The sequence below is a fragment of the Perognathus longimembris genome, chromosome 2 (assembly GCF_023159225.1).
Source record: "Perognathus longimembris pacificus isolate PPM17 chromosome 2, ASM2315922v1, whole genome shotgun sequence".
In the NCBI taxonomy this organism is placed as follows: domain Eukaryota; kingdom Metazoa; phylum Chordata; class Mammalia; order Rodentia; family Heteromyidae; genus Perognathus; species Perognathus longimembris.
In genome coordinates, this window is record NC_063162.1 from 72619152 (window position 1) to 72643459 (window position 24308).

General features: G+C 40.9%; 1 protein-coding gene across 4 annotated transcripts in view; it reads right to left on the reverse strand.

Moving 5' to 3' along the window:
• The window catches only part of Anln (anillin, actin binding protein), a 44683-nt gene extending 20836 nt beyond the window's left edge, over nt 1-23847 (reverse strand). For 2 of the 4 annotated variants that reach the window (XM_048339463.1, XM_048339462.1), the window contains exons 1-14: nt 23689-23847; nt 19157-19310; nt 15737-16042; nt 13991-14364; nt 11125-11344; nt 8650-8840; nt 8389-8496; nt 7195-7321; nt 5193-5303; nt 3968-4200; nt 2047-2192; nt 1658-1805; nt 923-1058; nt 152-334 (exon numbers count right to left, since the gene is read on the reverse strand). In XM_048339463.1, the coding sequence (XP_048195420.1) occupies nt 152-334; nt 923-1058; nt 1658-1805; nt 2047-2192; nt 3968-4200; nt 5193-5303; nt 7195-7321; nt 8389-8496; nt 8650-8840; nt 11125-11344; nt 13991-14364; nt 15737-16042; nt 19157-19310; nt 23689-23706 (2455 nt within the window). In that variant the 5' untranslated portion in view covers nt 23707-23847. The remainder of the gene's footprint in view (nt 1-151; nt 335-922; nt 1059-1657; nt 1806-2046; nt 2193-3967; nt 4201-5192; nt 5304-7194; nt 7322-8388; nt 8497-8649; nt 8841-11124; nt 11345-13990; nt 14365-15736; nt 16043-19156; nt 19311-23688) is intronic. The other 2 variants (XM_048339465.1, XM_048339464.1) reach the window with 1 other exon arrangement.
• Nucleotides 23848-24308: the final 461 nt, after the last annotated feature.

The following is a 24308-nucleotide window of genomic DNA, read 5'->3' on the forward strand; positions in this document are numbered from 1 at the left end:
ATGCATGGACTCTGATAAAAAGTACTGAAGGTCCAAGATAGGAGCTTTGTGTCTTTATGCATGTATTATATATACTTTACTTGTCCATGTCCAATCTAGATTAAGTTCATAATCTTCCATGTGGTCTAGAAGGAACTCAAAATCAGCATACCTAGTTTCTGAGCCAAGCTGCAGACAAAATCTGCCTTCAAAGGCAAGCGGATTTCTGACAAAGTGATGGACCCCTTGGAGGCAATGGATTCACTCTGGCATGTGGGACCAGCCTTGTTTTTCCTCTGAGGCCCTTCAGTTTTCAGTTTATTCAGCTCATCGATCAGAAGTGTTCTCTTCTCAGCTGTGCAGAAATGTGCAAATGAATAGCATTCCAAATGTTAGAACTGTAACTTTTTCTAAATGTGTACCTATTCAAGAAAGTACACTGAGACAGTAGTTATACTTAAGACCAAAGATGATGTCAAGTCATCTTTCTGATGGTAGGTATTTGGGTCAAATTGCTGATATATTTACCAAGTCCTCATAATTACAACACCAACTTTTGATCCCTTTTCCTAGGTGGGATCCTGTGTCTTTCCTCCCAGCATGCCCCACTACAACCACACATACACAACACAAAACCAACCTCATTTAGCTGTACATGGAGATAAAGGGAGAGACAGAAACAGGACTGTATATACATACATACATACATACATACATTTAAGTCACTGCCTTTAGATGCAGATGCTTTTACTTTTCATGTAAACTACAATTGATTTTATGTGGAGATTTTTCACAATCTTTACAAGTACAAGCCGTTCAACTGAAACAGATGACCAGGAAAAAGATTTCCAGAATCTCTAAGGTTCAAGACTTCTGACTACATCCAAGGACACTCGTTGTGCCTGGCTGGCCTTTGGGGAACTGCTTCTGGTGTGGCACCTACTTGCAATCAGAAGAAGTCGCTCAGCTTCTGCTTCTTCCAGGGACCCTTTCCCATGTTCTTCATCAACACAGCAGTTCAGAGCCTGGCTTGCTTGGTAGATTACTGTCTGCTGCAGATTTATTTCATTATTGAGCTCCTAGAGAAACCAGAGAGGAAGAAAAAGTCCAGACTTATAAGTACAACTCACACAGTAGTCTTACTAATCTAACCAGATTAACTTCCACATTCTTCAGAGTAAAGGTAAAATAGTTTCACTACTATACTTTCTACATTACACACCAATAATATTTAACATGGGTTATAAAGGCTAAACTATAAACATTCTTCTCTGTGAAAAGGCTTCAAATTGATGCTTATTAAAATTATAATCAGTGCTATATCTAAAAGGTAAAAATTTAAGATTATCTAATTCATTTAACTTATAGTTATTTCGATTTGAAAAACTCGACAGTCCTTAGGACAAAAAGAACCTTGAGAAGCATAATAAATTTTACACTTCACTGTTTTCCAGTTCTAATGGTCATAGTTGAAAAATATTTATAACAAAATGTTTAACAATCATTCAGCAATATGAAACAAGCTTCCAATAGTACCTTCTGGAAATATACTGAATTCCAGAGTGACTTCTGAGGTGTTCTGTGTCAGATACCACTCTAGACATCAGGATACAGGGAGGAATGGAACAGGGCCTGGACATTAGAGTTGAATTCACAGCCTCCCCACAGAAGTACGCACCTGCATCTTCTGTTTGATGTTAACATGACCAGAAAAAGCATTCTTTTTTTCATCTAATCTTGATGTAACATCTTCTTTTCGAACTATCACTTGCTTTATTGAAGGACGCTCTGTTTCTTTGAACCTTTGAGACCTATAAGCATCAATGCTTCAGGGGAAAAAAAAATCATAGTTAGAAGTGCAGAAACACACGGAACATTATCTCTTATTGAACGCAGCAGCAGAATCTGACAATAATATTAAACATTTCATCGACATGGAGATGCCCTTTGGTGGAAACAAGGCTGAAAAGTTAAAGTTATTACAAACTTTGTACAGATGAGCCCTGGACACCATCATCCATCTCAATTGTGGCCCTGAATGAGTGCATGCCTCCCCTACACCCTTACCTGTAAAGAAGGCCGCGGTCCTCAGAACTAATGCTATCACCAGACTCAGCTCGAGGGACTCGGGTTCTCTGGAACTTTCCCGGCTTGGGACTTTCATCACTGAGGCTAGGGTCTTCCAATTCCAGTTTAGGTGAAGACATCAAACTCTGTAAGAAAAGATAATAGATTTTTTTCAGGTTTATTAGATTTTTTTCAATTTTGTTTTTTAGACAGGGTCCCCCAGTCTGTAACTCGGACTGCCTGAATCTTGCCATCCACCCTCCTGCCTCAGCCTCCCATGTGCTGAGTGTGCAGAAAAGAACCACCATACTCAGCACTCAGGTATTAGTGAAGTTATATACAGCATCTATTAATGTTTAACTGTTATATTGGGCTAGGAATATGGCCTAGTGGTACAGTGCTTGCCTTGTATACATGAAGCCCTGGGTTCGATTCTCCAGCACCACATATATAGAAAAAAACAGGAAGTGGCGCTGTGGCTCAAGAGGTAGAGTGCTAGCCTTGAGTAAAAAGAAGCCAGGGACAGTGCTCAGGCCCTGAGTCCATGCCCCAGGACTGGCAACAAAAACAAAACATACAAATAACTGTTACAGGCAACTGACTCTGATGCCAAATAATTTGTTTATATAATCCTGACAAAATAAGTTAATTCAACAAGTCAATTATTTTGTAACAAAAGCAAAGCAAAGCCATCGGTGGCTCACACCTGTAATCCTAACTACTCAGGAGGCTGAGATCTGAGGATCCTGGTTCAAAGCCAGCCCAGGAAAGAAAGTCCACGAGACTCTTATCTCTAATTAACCAGCAGAAAACCAGAAGTGGCACTGTGGCTCAAGTGGTAGAGCACTAGCCTTGAGCTGAAGAGCTCAAGGATAGCGCCTAGGCCCAGAGCTCAAGCCCCACAACCAAAGATGATGATGATGATGATGATGATGATGATGATGATGATGATGATAGACAGATGATAGATAAATACAGACAGACAGACAGATAGATTAGACAGATCTAATTGAACCAAGCTCCAGAGGGGCAATTTACTCAATTTCTTTTGATTGATAGCTACTAACAGCTCTCAGAGAGTATTGGTCCCAGGAATGCAGCTCAATACAGGTTTGATGCAGGCATGACTATTAATCTAGTTTAGAAGATCAGGAACTATGACACCAAAGGGAGAAATAACAGTGAGTAAATGCCACAGCAGAATTACCACCCATTCATTGAGCAATGTTATCCCATATCTGAAGCCTACAAGAAGGAAGTGGATCTGTGGCTCAAAGTGGTAGAGTGCTAGCTAGCCTTGAGCAAAAGAGGAGAAAGGGAGGGAGGGAGGGTAGGAGGGAGGGAGGGAGGGAGGGAAGGAGAGAAGGAGGGAAGAAGAAGAGAGAAGACAGGAGAGAGAAGAGAGGAGAGAGGAGAGAGGGAGACAGAGAAAAGGAGGGAGGAGAGGGAGAGAGTAAGACAGGGGGAGAACCTACAAGATACAAGTGAAGCAACCATATCACCTTCCTGTGGTTGTACCTACACTGTCTCTGTAATCTTATCTGAGTATACTGGAAACCGTGTATACTGGTATTAGAAGTAAGAAATTGAAAGGGAATACCAAAATTGAGAGACACAGGGTAAAAAAAGACAAACAACTACAAAAGCAATACTTGCAAAACTGTTTGGTGTAAGTGAACTGAACACCTCAGGGGGGGAAAGGGAAAGTGGGAGGAGGGAGGGGGGTATGAGGGACAAGGTAACAAACAGTACAACAAATGTATCCATTGCCTAACGTATGAAACTGTAACCTCTCTATACACCAGTTTGATAATAAAAATTTGAAAAAAAACAAGTGAAGCAACCAAAAGAGGATGGGGCTTATCCCTACATTACTCAGATCATCTGTGCCAGGGCCTCCTGGCATCCATGCCAGTCTCACCTCAGGATTCACCACGCCCACCGTCTGTGCTAAGGGAGAAAGCAGGGACATGGAGGAGATGTTGAGAGCGTCTTCCTGCTCGTCAGTGTTCTCGCATTCCACTGGGTCCTCGTCCTCCTGGTTTTTTCCCACATCCAGCTCACCTTCCTCTAGGACGTCACTGAAGATGTCATTGATGACTTTAGAACTATTGATATCATCATCCACACTCATTTCAATTTCACGTACCACTTCTGGAAGATATTTCAGTGTGTGAATACTAAGGTTAGACATTTAAGAATAAAAGGGCAGCAAAGAAGACCTAACATGCTTACCAAATAAACACAGGAAAAAGCCTACATAAAAAAAGAAAACAGGGGACTGGGGACTGGGAATATGGCCTAGTGGCAAGAGTGCTCGCCTTGTATACATGAAGCCCTAGGTTCAATTCCTCAGCACCACATATATAGAAAAGGCCAGAAGTGGCGCTGTGGCTCAAGTTGGCAGAGTCTAGCCTTGAGCAAAAAGAAGCCAGGGACAGTGCTCAGGCCCTGAGTTCAAGCCCCAGGACTGGCAAAAAACAAAACAAAACAAAAAAGAAAACAGTACTAATATATGAAACCAAGACAATTCTTAAAATTCCAGTAACACTTTCTAGGAAATGAAGGTTAAGTCTACCAAAAGCTGACTGAATGTTCTGAACTTAAAAATATTAAAGCCCAGCATCAGTCAGTGGCTCATATATAATCCTAAATACCCAGCAGGCTAAAATATGAGGTCTATGGTTCAAAACTAGCCCACACAGGAAATACCATGAGCCTTTTATCTTCAATTAACCACCAAAAGGCCAGAAATGGGGCTGTGGCTCAAGTGGTAGAAAAACTGCTTTTTCAAATTACTTTTCTATTATTTTACACAGCAAACAGCAATAGAAAAATATTAACAGCTTAAAGTAAGTCTCCAGGGCCACTAACCCCTTTACTACCCAATCTGATATGGGGACAGGGCGGGGTTTTGAGGGTCTTGAGCAGGAGAGCAAGAGTCTGTGATCTAACGATAACTCTAACCCATGGCACACCACATCTTCACATCCTAACAGAAGCTAAAGCATTTCCTAACCTGGAATAATATAAAATCATAAGACATTTTTAAAAGAGAACACTACTCATGGGAATACATGGTTCAATTAATATATTACTTCTTACAATGTGTCCAGAGTTAGCAAGCAAAAAGAATAAAAACCAACCGATCTGCTGCTCAATCTTCGGGTCTGATGTTACTTTTAAGGACTTTTCCTCTTCTAAAAACAGTGTTATTTTCAGAGGACTAGACTTAGTCATTTTGTACTCTGTAACACCTAAAAAAGAAATTGAAAAAGACCCTATAAATACATATATAAACACATATATACAAATGTATGTATGTGTGTATATATATATAACTTGGAAATTTGAAAGACTCATTTTTGTTATAAATCTATGCACTTAAAATATTCAAATTTATGGCTGGGGATATGGCCTGGTGGCAAGAGTGCTTGCCTCATATACATGAGGCCCTGGGTTCGATTCCCCAGCACCACATATACAGAAAATGGCCAGAAGTGGCGCTGTGGCTCAAGTGGCAGAGTGCTAGCCTTGAGCAAGAAGAAGCCAGGGACAGTGCTCAGGCCCTGAGTCCAAGCCCCAGGACTGGCCAAAAAAAAAAAAAAAATTCGAATTTATAAATACAGAGAATGCTCCCAAATAGCTGCTCTTGTTTTAATCTCCCACCAGGAGAGAAAAGAGGGGGACCAATATTGCCAGATTATTACTAGTTTCTCCCATCTTCTATTCCCTTGGATAGATAGGTACACATTCTTTTCTTTTAGTGTTTTATCAGAGAGTAGTCATACACATCCTGCTCTGCATTCTGGTTTTCACATTAAAACAAAATGTTTCAAGAATCACTCAAAAATTGGGGCTATACCAAAAGGACCTCAACACAATTCAGGCCATACATGACAAATCTTAAGCTGAACACCAAGGTAAAAAACTGAAAGATTTCCTCTGAGATCAGAAACAAAGAGACGCTGCCTATTCTCACTACTGGTATTTACTATTGTTGAAAGTCCTAGCCAAAGCAGTTAGGCAAGACAAAGAAATAAAAGGTATCCAGATTAGAAAAGAAGTAAAATTATCTCTAATTACAGATGACATCACCTGAAGTGTCGAAAACCTTAAAAAGTCTTTAACTAGTTGGATATATCTCTCAACACTTAACAATCTAGAAATTTCAAAATGATTAGATTTAGCCAGGTGTGGTAGCACATGGCTATCATCTCATTTCTCAGAGCCTGAGAAGGAATGATCGTCACGTTCAAGGTCAATCTCAGCTACATAGCAAGACTAATTCTCAAAACACACTCCTTACATCCAGAAAAGAAAAATATATAATTTATTTACAATAGTATAACAAAGATTGAAATAGGAATAAATCTAGCCAAGGGAGTGAAATAAATGTATGTTGAAAATTACAAATTATGTGCTCCCTAAAGTGTCTACAATAATTATGTTATAGGGCTGCCTTATTCTTCTAGGCAGCTATATTACTTACATGTATACATACATACAACTTGATTACATACATGTAATGCAACTTAGTTTTCTGATAGGTATTTATGTCACTTAAGTTTTCTTATAATATAATTATTACCATTAGAACTGCATAGTAATTCAAGCATCTGGTTCATAGGCCATTTGTAAAAGAGCTGAATTAAAATTCATGCACACATTACAGCTTATCAGATATTACTGAATAGTTCTCAAAAACAAAATTTGTAGCCAAGAGTCATGGCCAAAGTGGTAAAGTATTTGTCTAGCATGTGAAAGCCCTGGATAAAACCCCAGGTACTGCAAAAAAATACAAACCACATGAATTCTAGCCAGGCATGGTGGGTCACACTTATAATCCTAGCATTTGGGAGACAGAGGCAGAAGATTTTGAATTCAAGGCTAGCCTACGCTACATAAGAGAGGGAGGGAAAAGGAGGCGGGGGGGGAGAGGGAGAGAGAGAGAGAGAGAGAGGAATCTGAGTTCTCACTCTGGAAGTAAACTCATAAGGAGGCAATTGTATGGTCAGTGGAAGTGAGTGAAATGAACTGTACCTGCCCTTTACAGGAGAGCATGATTCCTACTTCCTAATCTAATTTCCAAGTCTATGGTAAAGTGAAATATACACTTTAAGTGTGATGCAATTAGAAAACACTGACCTGTAGGTTTGGTACTAGCAGCCTTTTCTGGAGTTGGATTTTCTGTTACCTGGTCTGTTACTGGAAGTGACTGAATATCTGAACCACCTTGCTGCTTCTTGAGGGGAGTGTTCTGATGGCCAACTTCCTGCAAAGAACAAATAGGGGTAAATTCTGTTTCTTGGAGTCACAACTCTCACCTAGTTAGATTCTGTCTGATGGAACAAGGCTATTAAATATTCTTCTAGATATTTCCTTGAAATAAAGGAAAATGTGTGTGAAAAGGCCTGTCCTTTTGAAAACACAGCTTGTCTCCAGCTTGTTCAGATTTGTGGTAATTCCTAGTATATAAATCTTTATTAGGGAGGCAGGAAACAATGAAAATTTGTTTGGTATAACTGCATACCTTAAATACCAATTAATACACCTTTAATACTCTCTAGGGAGGCTGGCAAAGGAAGCTCATGAGTTCAAATCCAGCTTGGGCTACAGAAGAGGCTAGGTAACTTGGAGAGCAAACCGTTTCTGTGCTATGTATATATATAGTAAGCATTCAAACATTTTGATGAATAAATAATAAAGGTGCTAATGGAAAACAACTATAGTAACTCTTTAAGGTTCAAACCAAAGCTCTGCAAACACAAGGACGCAGGCATGGGTTACATGTCTATAATCTCAGTATTCAGTTGGATTACAAATTAGATTTCAGCTTGGGCTAGAGGGAGATAGAATCTTAGTACAAAGTTCCACTTTCTCTTATAGAGGATCAGTACTCAGGAATAAGTACAGATAGCCCACACTGCACTTAAAACTGCTTAGAATCTTGGCTAAGTACTGACTAGGACAGAAGAAAAGGAAGTCCCACAATAAGTGAAAAGGAAAAAAAAAAAGAAACATTTGCAGTTTGTATTTTGTTTTGGGAGAGGTAAATAGCTGTCGATGAGAAAAGTAGATTCTAAGAAGATTTTAGAACCAGCATCTAAACAGAGTATTAAAAGGAATCTGACTTTGAAAAATGAAAATACTTCTTGTTTTTAGCATCATCAGTAACATGGTAAAGAGCTTGAAGCGAGGAAATAGATTTTAAAAAGGAGTTGTGTTCATCACTTAGGTGGCCTATAGGAAGGGTCACATTTAATTGGAAGTAGAAAAACAAATGACACCTCAAGACGACTCTGCCAACAAATTCAGTCTCCTACTTCCTATTTACATTACCTGGTTGGGGTGTAGTTGTTTGCTTCTGGAGCTTTTGTCTTTTTCGGCACTCCATAAATTGCCCTTGTCAAATCGGCCTCGAAGACATGCTAGTTCTTTCTGACGTTCCTACCACCAAAAGTAGTATTTTACATGAGACAGCAGCACATTGATGAACAAGAGCCAAGCACTATGAAGCCTTCCTTGCCTTCCTTCCCCCCCCCACCGCCCCCCCCCCACACCAAGACCTCAGAGATGAGCAGTGTGGATGGAGTGGCATACCTGTTTGAGCTGTTCAGCTACATGGGCGGTTGATGAGCCTCCATTTTGCCGGAACAATCTCTCTTGGATGGCCTTTGTGTTTGGAGTGATGACAGGGGTCCTCTGAGGGGTGCCCCGAGGTGGGCTTCCCTTGTTGTGCTCTTGACAACGCTCTCCAAAGCGCTCTAGGAAAGGCTTAATTCCTTTCCCTCCTGCAGAAAACACATGCAGTTTTGAAACCTATTCAGAATAACTACTAACTGCAATTTCTGTGGAAGTTCTGAAATCTATGTCTTGATTTGAATAGAAACATTCATTCACAGAATAACTAAAGAAAATAGTTTTAAAAATTACTATATTTCCTAACAAGTATTTTAGAGTATTTAGTTTAAAAAAAGAAATAGTGCTCGGAATAAATATAGCTTCACACACTTGCCTACCATGTGTGAAGCCTTGGGTCCAATCCCCAGTGGGACAAGAAGAGAGAAAAAAAAGGGAAAAAGGTATTTTCAAAACAGAGTGACAAGACAGTGGGGATGAGTGAACACTCAAACTGAACAATCAAAACTTAAGTGGTTAAGACATTACTTATATGAGAACTAATAAATCTGCCCTAACCAAGAAGTATTCTACCTATGATAACTTCTAACTATTTACATTTCTCCAGTCTATTATTTTATCTTGTTTTCAGAAAGTCTAACATAACAATCTGGGAGTTTTTCTTTTTATCACTCTCAAAAAAAAGTACGAATTAATCCAAATCAGAAAGTTATTTTGATTTTACAGTCTATTGAAAATAGTGCTTATTTCCTTAAATAGTAAAAAGTACACCCATAGTGGAGCAGTTATATACATATATCACTCACTCCCCCATCCAGAGAATTCTAGAGCTATACTACAGTCTTATCCATACCACAGGTTGCCATATACCGTCCCATACATGGCATGATAGTAAGTACTTATAACTCTACATTAAAGCAACCACAGAAAATATGTAAAGTAGATATGGCTGTTCCAATAATATTTTATCTGAAAAAAAAAGCAAAAGGTACGACTTGATCTGAGAGAAAAGGAACCCCATTTGTGATGTCTAATGCCAGGCAGGAGCCTCATCCTCCATCACTATTGCGGTCTTGTACACCCCCACTGCACAGCTGGGCTGGATGCCTACAACTTGTTCAGCTGCAAGGGGATTGGAGAGAACAGAGAGTGGACTGGGTCTCAGGAGTGGGAGAGTGGGGTAGGGGACTGTCCTGTTTTGGGGCCCCAAATCCATCACTGGGGCTGCAGGTGTGTTGAGTGCGTCCTTAAGCCACAAAGCATGCAGAGCGAGGGAGGGAATCCCAGGGAGCAAGGGTCTTCATTTACTAGGAACAAATGAACATCATTCCCAAATTGTGTTAGGATTATTGGAGAAAACCCCTAAACCAAGGCAAGGAAAGAAAAAAACCATGGGGAAAGTCCTTGGTACACACGCACACACGCACGCACGCACGCACGCACGCACGCACGCACACACACACAAATAACAAAAGCAAAATGGGCTCTGTTGGGGGGAGGGAGGTACCAGACATGTGACACTACACCGCACTTGACCTTTCTATTATGTTCCTACTTTTGTCTTTTTCGACTGGTTAATGTCATTTAATAACAGGATTCACATAGTTGTATGGTGAATTGAAATCATCTAAAAATAATTAGTACTCACTAGACACTATGTTGAAAACTAACTATATAACACATGGATGGGAATAGGAGGGAAAAACAGAGTGAGGGAAAGGGTGGCATTGTCCAAAAAGAAATGTAGTCACTATCTGACTTACGTAACTGTACCCCTCTGTACATCACCTTTATAACAATTTCAAAACTTAAAATAATTTTAAGACCAGAGGCATGACTCAAGTAATAGATTACTTGTCTGCCAAACAAAAGGCCATGAGTTCAATTTGTAGTACTGCCAAAAATACAGATATTACCTTTTTAAAAAAATATTTGATCTGTGGCCATAATTTGAGGACCCAAGCTGTCACTTATTACCACATCATATCATATGTCAAACTAGAATCCGGTAAGATACAAAGAAGCATCTAAATTAAACATCTGAGGCCTTGGAAATATTTCTGATCTAAGCCTTTGTATTTAAAAGGCTGGGTGACCTTAGAGTGGGGACTGAAAAGAGCCGCATGCTAATACAAAACAGTTCCTTGATAAGTATGAATAACTGCTTTCCGGAATCAGAAAATTTAGGAAAAAATCATCCAAAACAGCCATACAAGAAAAGCTAAAAGGTAATAGGTTATAATATACCAGTTAATAAGATAGTCTACACTAATGAATATTCATTCAAGTAATTAAAGCTTAGTAAAAAGTCTATTTGGAACTTGTTTCAAAAAACCAATCCTCTACAATTCACAAGTGGGCATTAAGATTGCTGAGAACAGCTATCTTGAATACAGTCAAGAGTAACTTCAGGTTTGTTTGTTTTTAATACATAACCTGGTGTTGTAGATTTGTCTTTGGATGGAGGCTGAAGACAAATTTCTCCGTTTACTTCTCTGGGCTGAACTGTCTGCAACAAAGCTGACTTCACAGCTGGTTTTGATGCCACTGTTTTCAGAGGACTATCTGGAGTTTTCTGAAGTAGCTCAGGATTTTGAACCTCGCAATTTCTTGTAGTGGTGATGGACGCACCATATTTCACTGGAGAAGTTGCTTTCTGAGACATGACAACATTTAGGGTGAACAGTAACATTCTTGGTATCAAAAGGTATTCCTATAGGGGCTAGGAATATGGTCTAGTGGTAGAGTGCTTGTCTCGCATACACGAAGCCCTGGATTCAATTCCTCAGCACCATATATATATATATATATATATATATATATATATATATATATATATATATAAAAAGCCAAACGTGGCACTGTGGCTTAAGAGGTAGAGTGCTAGCTTGAGCAAAAAAAAGCCATGGACAGTGCTCAGGCCCTGAGTCCAAGCCCCAGGACTGGCAAAAAAAAAAAAAAAAGTATTCCTGTAATCAAAGAACTCAATTCTATTTACTTAGCAGCCTAAGACTTATAAAAAAAAAAAAAAAAAAAAAGAAATTGCTTCCTCACAGATCAAACTACATTGAATTGTTTTATTTTTATTTATTTATTTTGCCAGTCCTGGTGCTTGAACTCAGGGCCTGAGCACTGTCCCTGGCTTCTTTTTGCTCAAGGCTAGCACTCTACCACTTGAGCCACAGCGCCCCTGCCCCTCTGGCTTTTATATATATATGGTGCTGAGGAATCAAATCCAGGGCTTCATGTATGCAAGGCAAGCACTCTACCACTAGGCCATATTCCTAGCCCATTGAATTGTTTTAAAAAGATCATCTTAAAAATGGCATTAAGCCGGGTGCTCATGCCTGTAATCCTAGCTACTCAGAAGGCTGAGATCTGAGGATTGAGGTTCAAAGTTAACCCCAGCAGGAAAGTCCATGAGGCTCTTATCTCCAGTTAAGCACCAGAAAAACCGAAATGGCACTGTGGCTCAAGTGGTAGAGTGCTATCCTTTATCTGAAGAGCTCAGGGACAGCACCCAGGCCTAGAGAGATCAAGCCCCACGACCACCACCAACAACAACCATTAAAAAAAATGGCATTAAGTTATATATACTATATTTATGGGTAATTAAATGGTAAGGGTAGGACACTTTATAAAATTTTATGCATGGACTGGGAATGTGGCTTCACGGTAGAGTGCTTGCCTAGCATGCATGAAGCCCTGGGTTCTAATCCTCAATACTACATAAGCAGAAAAAGCCAGAAATGGCGCTGTAGCTCAAATGGTGGAATGCTAGCCTTGAGCTAAAAGAAGCCAGGGACAGTGCTCAGGCCCTGAGTTCAAGCCCCAGGACTAGCCAAAGAAAAAACGTAAAGTAGTTTAATAAAGATACCAGTGTATTCATGTGCATAATTTGTTTTCTTTGGCCAGTCCTGGAGCTTGAACTCAGGACCTGAGCACTGTCCCTGGCTTCTTTTTGCTCAAGGCAAAGCTACAGCGCCACTTCCAGCTTTTTCTGTTTATGTAGTCCTGAGGAATCGAACTCAGGGCTTCATGCATGCTAGGCAAGCACTCTACCGCTAAGCCACACTCCCAACCCCGACTTTACATTTTCAGTAACACTAATATCATTTCAACAAGAGATAGGTTGAGTATCACTTATCTGAAATCCGTGGAACCCATGGCTGAAATTTTAGAAGTTATAAGATTTTTGGAATGAGTATATTGTGTCTAAACATAAAACTCATTTATGTTCCATATATACTTTAGACATGCAGCTTAATGCTAATTTATATGGTGTTATTTTTATGCAAGAAGCGTTTTCTTTCTAGGTTGTCGGGTTACAAGGAAGCATTGGAGCTGTAACTATATATTTGCGAGTCATAAATACATAGAAGAAGCATGTACAAGTTAAATGTAGATGAAATGACCTAGGGAAAGATGAAAGCAGAGCAAAATAATTTATATGGTATTTTTAATAATTTCATGCATGACACAACTTTCCACTTGTGGTGTCATTTCTGATGCTTAAGTTTCAGATACTTTTTTCTCTATAGTTCAGACTGGTATCAAACAATCCCACCTCAGCTGTATCAGTACTAGCGTTACAAATGGGTACCACTACATCTAGCTAAATTTCAGAGTTAGGAGCTTTTCAGCTTTTCAGATGGGGATGCTCAAAACGTAGTTTCTGGTACTTGATGGCTAATGATAAACAATCACTGAGTACTAACAGTGCTTCCAGTTCCTGTACTAAGTGCTTTACAGCCATGGCCTCATTTACGCTTCTCAGTAATCTTCCCGTTTTACATATGGAAAAGCAAGACTTTACAAGATGAAGTAAAATGTAATAGCTGTCCATGGAAGAGTTGGACTGAGCAGGTCTTTTTCCATGGCCTCTGTCCACACTAAAAGACAATGGGCAGAAACAGAATTCATTCTCCTTTTCCTTTTTGGAACATTATTTGCCTTCCTGGAGGCAGCTATAGGTACTAGCTTAGCATGTTTTTCAGAAATAATTGACATTCCATAGGAATATCCACAAAAGCTTTGTAATGGAGGGATTTCCAGTGTTCCTCTTCATAACCAAGAAGAAGCTTCATCATTCCATTACTCCATACCCTGGATTTGCATTAAATTTATTTTAGCTCAGGATGCTCATTTGCCTTGGGATAAGCTGCATTTCTGTGAAATGCAGATTCAAAAAATGCACACAAACACATTGGGCCCATACTATTAAATAAATACCTACATACATATTTAATCATTACCACTCTTTAACAAACAAACTTTCCAAAGACCAAAATAACAGACTCACCACAGAGCTGGAAACTGAGGATGAAGCAGCGGCACTGGAGGATGGGGCTTTGTTCAAAGAGGCCTCGCCATCCTTTGGGGAACAGCATGTAGCTTCCTGCTTAACACTGCCACTATTGATCCTAGCAGATGCTCCACTGGCAGAGGGAAGTTTGGATAAACAAGTGGTGCCAGGCTGTTCCTGTACACTGCTTTGCTTTGCAGATGAGTAGCTTACATCATCTTCCCAGGAGCAGATCGCTGCAGCAAGGTTGGCCAGGCGGCCCCTTCTCCCAACTGGGGCAGCAGAGGCCTCTGACACTGGTGGCTTGGGTGGGGAGGCCACCTTCTGCTCAGATGGCATTGGTGAGAAGGGAGAGCTTTCCACTACATCACCTGAAATGTTTCCAGAAAAAAAAAACTACAAACTGTCCAACAGTGACATTAAGTAATAGGATTGCTTCATTCAGTGTGTTTTTAATGAGTTTAGGAGGTTTAAGAACTACCAAAAAGCTTTTATGCATGACATATAAAACTATCTAAATTTGACAGCATCTTTTCAAATCAAGTGACTTAATCCAACAAGAGAACACTGTTAACATCTACTCCTTTCAATATGCAATAAATTATGAATGCTATAGGATACAATATGCTTAGACTATATCCTTAGAATTAGTGCCTGGTGGTCTAATAAGTAATTTAGGATTGCATAATGCCTCCACAGGAACTCCTATTTTAAAATGCAGATCAATACCACACAATGGAATTTTCTATGGAGATGTCCAGTATCTAAGTAAAATTACCTCTACCAACACATGGCTAAATGGCACTTGAAATGTGGCTAGGGTGCTAAGAATCTTAATTTTACTTTAATTATTTTAAATGTAAATAATTCCATATGGTTAATGGTTATTATTTAGACGACACAGGATTAGACCAAATAAAATGTTTACTACGGTCATTCCATTTGGAGATAAATCACAAATGTGCTACTATCCTACCTACCGGCGCTGAGCTGTCTGCCTGCACAGAGCTGGCTCACTACTGCACTGGGTTTGGAGCCAGGCCACCTGGCTATCTTAAGAAATCTTATGACATCTCTGTGGACAATAAAAGAAAGCACTTTTGCATGTTAGTGCCAGAGATGGCTGTGGTCTTTGATTGTGAATATTAGGTTACTGCTTCCCTTCTTTGCATTAGCTGCTAAGAAGACAAAGATATCATGGCCTACATTTAGCAGGCTAAGTTTCTTTCATGTCTTTTTTCTTCCTTCCTATACTGTCTTTCTCCCTTGACTTCCCTGTTTTATAATGCAGGTGTTTTATTTTTCTAAGTCATCTCAATCTTTGTTGTAACAAGTCAGGAGATAGAGTAGATGAGAGCACAAATAACCCTGTCAGATAAGTGTCAACACTTCTCAGGCCTCCCACCTGATTAGAGGTTCATGAAGGTCAAGTGTGCAAGCTCTCATCTCTTTCCAGCATTGCAGCATAAGAACATGCTTTTCAGGTTGCCCATGTCTGATTTTTGACATTTTTCTTTCTTCCCTACCAAACAGCACTGTATACCTCAGCAGCTGTAGCTTATCTAGTGAGTGAATCCAGAAATGGGCTTTCTTCCATAATGATCAGAGAGTCAGCCCTGCTAATAACAGCAGGTATAGTATGTCCTCTGCCATCTCTCACCATAGTTACAAGTGAATTCAGTTGTAAGGTCAGGCTTCCATGAACTAAAAGAACCTCATCAACACCTTCTAGACCACTCCTACCTGCCAGATCTGTATCCCAATGACGCCTCTGCTCTGCAAGTTTCTGCATGCGGGTCTTCACAGAGGAGCCTGCAGTTACTTCTAGTCTGGAGTCCAGGGCTCTCGCCATCCCCAAATGTGGTGCTATGGTGGCCACAGAGTCACTGACTGTTGCTGGTGCTGGTGGCTGAGCCTGAGGAGACGTGGGTCTTGGGGATTTCAGACTAGTCAATACAATGGGTTGTTCATTTTCCAGGTTAGAAACTTCGGCTTCTGTTTTGTCAGAACAACGCTTTTTTGATGGTGATGGTTTTGTACAAGACTTCTCTGGATTAGAGATAATAAAGATAAAAATAGGCACTGAAAATTTTGTACTTTTTTAACAGCCTGAAATACATGTTCTAGGTGCTTAGCAACTTAATAAAACATCAAATTTCTCTAATAGTTTAGATATTGTTATTTATAACAAGAAGTATGTAAAAATCCTACTCTTTAGAAGCTTAGAAATCTGACATCAAAAACCTCTTTTTAAGTGAACTTATCATTTATGGGTTGAAACCTTGTTGAAAAGAAACTTAAGTAACATTCTCAATATGAATGCATAAAATTTATGGTATCCTATAACAACAGAAAGTAGAAAGTGCATACACACAGAATAGAGAGGGCTCCAAAGGATTTTAAAGACCAAATAAATAGCTTAACTACCTCATTATGGGTAAGAAAATTCAGTTATCCAACTAAAGTCATACAATTGAATCTAAGGGGGGAAAATAGGTTTCCTGGTTTTGCTGAAAAAATAATCTTTGAAAAATAACTATAAGCAAGGTAGAAAATTCAACTTAGGTTTAGGAGAGAAGCAAAGAAAAAGAAAACAAGCTACTAAATTATCTGTAAATTGAGTGTGTTGGTAGATGCTACAATCCCAGCTACTGAGTAGACTGAGGCAGGAACACTGCAAGTTCAAAGCAAGTATGGGCTACACAGTGAGTTGTAGGCCAGCCTCAACCATCTAGCAAGACTTTATCTCAAAATGCCAAAACAGATTTAATATTTCTCATTTTAAACTTACATAAGCATGTATAAAATAAGTAAAAAATTACAGAAAATTTGCTTACCTAGCAAGTACTATGAACTGAGTTCAAACTCCAGTACCACAAACACACACACACAAAATAATAATAACCAAACCAGCTGGCCAGACCTATGGAACTTGCATTCAATTCCATAATTCATGAAGCTGAGACAGGGGGATTGCAAGTTCAAGACCAGCCTGAGCTACATAATGAGGAGCCTGTGTCAAAAACAATAATAATTAAATAATAAACGAATAAATGAATAAAAAGTGAGAATGTGAATTCCCTGCAAGGTCAGTTTCACTAGCTGTGTGGCCAAGTGTTCTATTCTGGCAGTGACCAGGTAGTATTAGCAGGAGGTTGTGATTGACTATACTCTTAAATACAATCTAGTTAAATACAGATCTTATGAGACTCCTAAGAGCAATACTCAAACCTCTTTATGAGGTGACCTCAAGCCCTAGTGCTTGTTAGGCAAGCACTAGCAATGGAGCCAACTCTCCAAAACCATTTTTGCTTTGTTATTTATCAGACAGGATCTTGAATTTTTGCCCAAGGCTGGCATCAAGTCCAGATCATCCTACTTGTGCCTCCCACACAGCTGGTATCAAGACCAGCACTACCATGCTACCTTACTGGTTGAGACTGAGTCTTGCTAACTCTTCAGATGGGGCTGGCTTGGAACCTTCATCCTCCTGACTGTTGGCTCCTGCCTAGCTGAGATTATAGGTATGTACCATCACACCTGGCCCCAATACTTTCTGCTCTTTCCTAACTCATTTCTGTCTTCTTTCTTTTTGCCAGTCCTGGGGCTTGAACTAAGGGCCTGAGCACTGTCCCTGGCTTCTTTTTGCTCAATGCTAGCACTCTACCACTTGAGCCACAGAACCACTTCTGGCTTTTACTGTTTATGTGGTACTGAGGAATCGAGCCCAGGGCTTCTAGCATGCTAGGAAAGCACTCTACCACTAAGCCACATTTCCAGCCCCTCAGTTCTGTCTTCTATGAACCAAAATATAACAGGTACTATCACCTAGAGTCACAGAATTCTCCAAATTGATGGTTCTTTCATAAAATAGTAAATAGTTCCAATTAACTACCAAAATGAAGTTCCAAATACTAGTTCTCAAGTAAGTAATTATAGTACAAACCTATGTCATAGTGAAAAAAAATAAGTAAATAAAACAAAACACCCTAGACTGGGGCCAGGCCTCTCTCCACCTAGCTGAATACCATATATGTAATTCATTTCCCTCCATTCTTCAGAAGGTCTAAATGCGGGAAAATGAGTTCTTCTGTGGTTTGCTTACAAAATAATGGAGCCAACCCTGTGTCCTCTTTGCATTTCTGTAACAATGGCTTTGCCTTTTGTAATAGTCTTTTTCTACATGTATTTTAATATTATTCTACAGAAGGTTATTATCTTAAGACTATTTCATCGGGCTGGGAGTATGGCCTAGTGGCAAGAGTGCTCGCCTCGTATACATGAAGCCCTGGGGGTTCAATTCCTCAGGACCACATATATAGAAAAGGCCAGAAGTGGCACTGTGGCTCAAATGACAGAGTGCTAGCCTTGAGCAAAAAGAAGCCAGGGACAGTGCTCAGGCCCTGAGTCCAAGGCCCAGGACTGACAAAAAAAAAAAAAAAAAAAGACTATTTCATATTCCGGGGGGGAAAAGGCATCTGGGAATGTGAAGAATAGGGAAAGAATAAGATTAGATTCAAGGAGAGTCTGGGTACAGAAAGAGACAGAGACAGAGATAGCCCTAAATTACTTCAGCAAACACAGAATGAAAAAGAATCAAGCTTCATGCATTTACACTCAGTTTTTCTGTTGTTGTCTTGTTCATGACAGAGACACTGTCTAAATCAAAGTCAGAGTGGTTGGGTACTGATAGCTCATGCCTATAATCCTAGATACTCAGAAGACTGAGATCTGAGGATTGTGGTTAGAAGCTAGCCCCAGCAGGAAAGTCCATGAGATCCTTATCTGAAATTAACATGCAAAAGCCTGGAAGCAGAGGTGTAGCTCACTTGGCAGAATGCCAGCCAGTCTTTTGTGAAAGAGTCAAAGGAGAGCATAAAGTCCTATGTTCAGCATCAGTACCAGCATAAAAAGAAGAAGAGGAGGGAGGGGAGGAAGAAGAAAAGAGGCGGAAAAAAAAAGAAGAGGAAGCAAAGTTCAATAGATTGATTTGAAGCCCTGATAAGATTCTAAGCCCAATATGACAATGTGGGACAGAGAGGACCACTCTGCGCCCAGAGGTAAGACCATTTGTTTCTCAAAGACTTTGATTCTTCCACAAAAAGAAATGCTGTGAGTTTATGTCCTTCAAAATCTTGAAATTTTTCCCTTTCCCTCCTTTACCTTCTTCACCAGCCAGGGGCTGCTGGTTACTTGCTTCTGAAAGCGGCTCCCGTGCTCGCTTTATGTGTGCTGCAGTCCTGGCTGCTGGTATGGGCCGCTCAGCCATCTTTTTCTGAAGGTTCTCTCTTCTGGCACGGGTTCGTTCAAGCAGTTTCTACATTTTATCAGTGTTAAAACACAAGATTAGCCAAAGGTTCTGAAGTCTTCTGGTGTCTTCTAAAGTCAACAATTGCTGTACATTTCAAAAGTGAAATCTAAGTAATTAAAATCAAGAGTCACCAAGTGGGAATAGTGGCATAAACCTGTAATCCTCCCTACTGGGAAGCAGAGATCAGGAAGACCATGGTTTGAGGCCTACAGAGCAAAAGAAAAATGTTCACAAGAGTCCACTTCAACCAATGTTTGGCTGTAGTGATACACAGCTATCACCTAGAAACAGGATCCATACTTACCCAGGCATAAAGCAAAACTCTATCTCAAAACTAACACACGCAAAAAAGGCCTGGCAGAATGGCTGAAGTTGTAGAGCTTTCATGTAGCAAGCATGAGTCCTCGAGTTCAAACCACAGTATGGACAAAAAGGAAGACCCACCAAACAAGTATTTCGTTATCAAAATTATCATGAATACAATTAATATAAACACAGATCGATATAATAATGTGATTAATATGAATATTAAGGGGCAATAAAATATGTACTGATAGTTATATAAGATTATAAATGATCACAAGTTCGCTCCCATCAAAAGGTGTAATTCACTTCCCCACTTCTGAGTCTGCACTGGCCTTGTGTGATTTGTTCTGACCAATAAAACATGGTAGGAGTGGTGGCTGAGTCTGCTGGAGAAAACAGAGCTGCACTGACAGCATCAACCACCAGCCACACAAGTAAGAACAGTTAAAGCTTCTAGATCACTAAGAAACGCTGTGGGACCCCAGGGAAGAACAGCTGCAGGAAGGCCCAGCTGAACCCAATAAGTCAGTATGGCATGATACTGGTCCCTCCAAAGATGTTTATACCCTGGTGATTATGTTCCCTATAGCAGAGATTAAGGGATTCTCGGGGAGTGTAATCACAATGGTCCTTAATTATAAGGGACAAGAGACAGGCAGGAGAATCAGAATCAGGAAAGATATGATGACAGAAGTCAGAATGGTATGATGATAGCTTTGAAGATGAAGAAAGTAAAAAAAAAAAAAAAAAAGCACAAGTCAAAGGTCCTCTAGAAGTTGGAAAAGCTAAAAAGGCAAAGAAACAGATTTTCCCATACAGCCTCTAGTTGGAATGAAAAAATCTGTCAAAATCTTGATTTTTAACTTAGTAAAACCCACTTCTGGCCCATGACTTATAGAACTAAAAGAGAATTAGTGAGCTACACAAAAACAAAAACAAAAAATCATTCTGATGCAGTGACAACAAGGGATAATAGTTATTCTTTCAGAAGACATTCTCCCACTGATGTCCCACTTCAATCTGTGAGGTGTCACACAGTTTAAGCTCTTTCAAACGCACACAGAATCATACACAAGAAGGATGCAGATTCACACTGCCTAGAACAAACAGATACAGTAATTAATACAGGCTGAGGAACTAGATCAATTTGACTTTTTTAACTCCTTAATTAAAATGGAATAACAATTTTTCAACCACCCTCTGAGTATGCAAAAGGAGCATGAGCAAAATTTGGAAGAAGATACAACTTTACTCTTCTGAGGAATTGCTCTAATTTGAGGAAATGACACTAAATCATGATGCTAGGTCACCAAAAGTGATTTCCCCCAAGATAAAATCTCTCTCTGCAGACACAAAACTTGCCTAAAATATTCAGTCATGGCCATGCCCACATTCCATTCCTGTCAGTTAGAATATTTGTGAGTCAGTGTAGTTTCAGTTACCAGGAGCAATGGGTCACAACAAAAGAATGTGGTTTTGCCATTCAAGCAAACAAGTGTTCTCTTGTTTGCAATGGATTCAAATATAACCAGAAAAAAAAATAAAGATAAGCAAAGTAGGTTCCCTAAACTGTAAATATAAAGCTAATAATCCCCACAAGTTATTCATGCTAAGGGAAAAATGTATCTACATAAACTTAACTGCACAATAAGTGTATGTTGTTCTTCCTTGTTAATATATCAAGGCTTTTAGGATTCTTTTGAATATGCTTTCCTTCAAATATCACACCTTCTTTAAACAGTAGAGGCATTAAAAAATAAAATAATATAATTGGAAAACAAGATAAATGAATGCCAGAACATTAGGGGGTCAATGTGTTGGCACTAATGTAACAAGCTGATGTCTTTCCTGTGTTTGTAGCATGGCATTGGGAGAACTGAGAAAAGTCTCTCAAATAATTTTCTGTGTTCCATGATTTTGAAAAGGGATCTGCTTGACTTTTGGTCTTTTGTGGACAAGGAACTGTACCTGAAGTTCATTTTACAGGGGGAAAAAATGAGATGAGTGCAATCATCAAGTATCTAGAAGTTGGAATCAATCCAAACGGTTCACTCATGACCAATTAAGGAAAGGATGGAAAAGTTGTTATTCCAACTATAACAGATCCAACTGTCCATCCGTACTATAAACTAATCATGTTAAACCATCATGTTACTAAGCACATTCTAAAATTATATAAGCAGGATGTATCATCTGAGATTGCTTCAGAATAACATTTTCAAATAATATTAAGTACAATTTATCAGCCAAGTAAAATGTTTTGCTTCTGTCAGTTAGTAAGGAGAACACATAGCATTGCTTTAAGAAATTCTATTTTGCATTCATAACATGTCCTTTTTTTGATTTCTATGTTACATCTGGTATGTGACTAGCCTTATTCTAAAGCTAATAATACAAAAGCAGGCCCTGCACTTTTCTATTCAAATCTTTTAAGTATGGTTAACAAATCCACGAGTTTTCTCCAAGAAAAGTGAGTCTTTGAAGCAGAGAACATAGATAATTATTACATTTAAACACAAGAAAACTCTAAGGGTTGAAACCTTTAATTACCATCTTATATTTAGCTGGAAGAATTGCAGCCACACCCCACCTAACAAAGAATGTATTTCTATTCAATCACAATTTTCAGTGTAGGTTACAGCCATATTTAACAAAGTAAAACTCATGACAGTTGGAAACCTGCACAACAGCCTACAGAAAGAGTAAGAAAGAAAAGAGGAACTGTCCTGAAATAAAAAGGAGTCAAGCCACACCAAACTCCTCAATGGTTCGGTACACATTCTCAACATGAAGTTAAAACTACACAGATGTGGCAGAGCACTAGCCTTGGGCTAAACTCAGTGACAGCATCCAGCTCCTGAGTTCAAGCCCCATAACTGATTTGAGAAAAAAAAAAAAAACATTAAAGCTACAAGGATAGATGGTGGCTCATGCCTGTAATCCCAGCTCATCAAGAGGCTGAGATCTGAGGCTCTTCAATCTCTGCAGAAGGAAACCCAAAAGTCTAGGCTGGGAAGTCTGTAAGAAAAGACTCTTCTCTCCAATTAACCACAAAAAGGTGGAAGCGAAGCTGTTGCTCAACCGGTAGAGCGCTCATTTTGAGAGAAAAAAAAATAGCTAAGGGGCAGCGTCCAAGCCCTGAGTTCATGCTTCAGTACTGGTGTGCACACACATGTACACACACACACACATTTATTTTACAGGAATAATCGATCCTATAACGATGCAGTCCTTATTCTATTTCCAGTGAGCAAAAGATGACAAAGGTCTCGTTGGGTGTTATGCTCCCTAACTCACAGGGTCACTTCTGCTCTGTGTGTGTGTGTGTGCGCACTTCAGTCCTGGGCTGATGGTTTCGGTTTGCACACACAAGGCTAGCTAGCCATTTGCTTCCCTTAGCGCCAGGCTTGGTATGAAATTGAGCCATCACGTGTGAAGGAGAAGGAACAAACTCTGGGAGGATGCCACGATGGGCCCAGAAGGATATGCAATCATTTCAAGGATAGCATCCGTTCGTGCACAGATCCCCAGAGGGCTGGCAGTGCACCCCGCATCACCACACCCCTCCTACCAGTGCACCCGCATCACCACACCCCTTCGTGCCAGTGCACCTACATCTCCACACCCCTATAGGTGCCAGTGCACCCGCATCACCACACCCCTCCGTGACAGGACTGCACCGTCGACCTGGGGTCACTCAAGGGCCCCTGACTCCACCGGACTGCAGCCAAGCCCAGCTTTTTCCGGTGGGCCCCGCCCTGCCCCCAGGACCGCAGTCGGAGACCCCTCGCAGTTGCCGGGGTCCCAGGAGTTGGTGCACTAAGACCGGACTTCAGGCCTTTCTCCCGCTGGTGAAGTACAAACCCACAGCCAAGCCCGGGCCCCCAAGGAGCCAGGACCCTGGGGACCCCGGCCCGTGCCCCGCCCTCACTGCGCACGCGCGCACGGGCACGCAGCGCAGCGCAGCACGCGCTCCCCGCCGGGTGGGCCAGACGCTGACAGGAAAGCGAGAAGGGAAGGGACGGGAGGGCGGGGGCCGAGAGGGGTCATGGGGGACTACGCCCGCAGACTTTCTCACCTCCGTAAACGGGTCCATCGTCCCAGGCGTCACCTCTGGACTACGAGACTATGGAAACGGTGGTTCAAAGTCAGGAAGACTAAAAAAGTGAGTGTGGATCCCGGCGGTGTATCTCCGCGGAGTCCCGGTAAACGGAAGTCCTCCCGCCGCCTGCTGTCCTCTCCCCGCGGCCTCCGGTGTCAGACTCAGCCCCCCGGCAGCCGTTCAAATTTGAATTTCAGCGCCGGGCCTACGCGCATGCGCGCGGGGAGGGGCTTACTCCGCCCCGCCTCTGAGCTCGGTCACGTGGTCCAGAGGCTCCCAATGTGGGCAGAGTCTCTTTCCAGCCAGACCCCCGCCCGCAGCCGGGGCCAAAGGGTGGGAAGTAGGATGCCCCCGCCCCGCAGCTGCCTCCCAACCCCGCTCCAGCCTCTGGCTCCTCCCAGCTAAACACGACCCACTCCCACCCACTACCGTGGGACGCTCGGGCCTGTCTCCACCTCCTAATAAAGCACTAGGAGCCGGGAGGCTGACGACCCGCCGCTTATCCGTCCTGATCTCCCCAGCTCCCTCTTGCTGTCACTGGGGGCGGCAGGCTGGACCCTCATCGGAGTAGCTCTGGCGGGTCTCCCGACACTGGG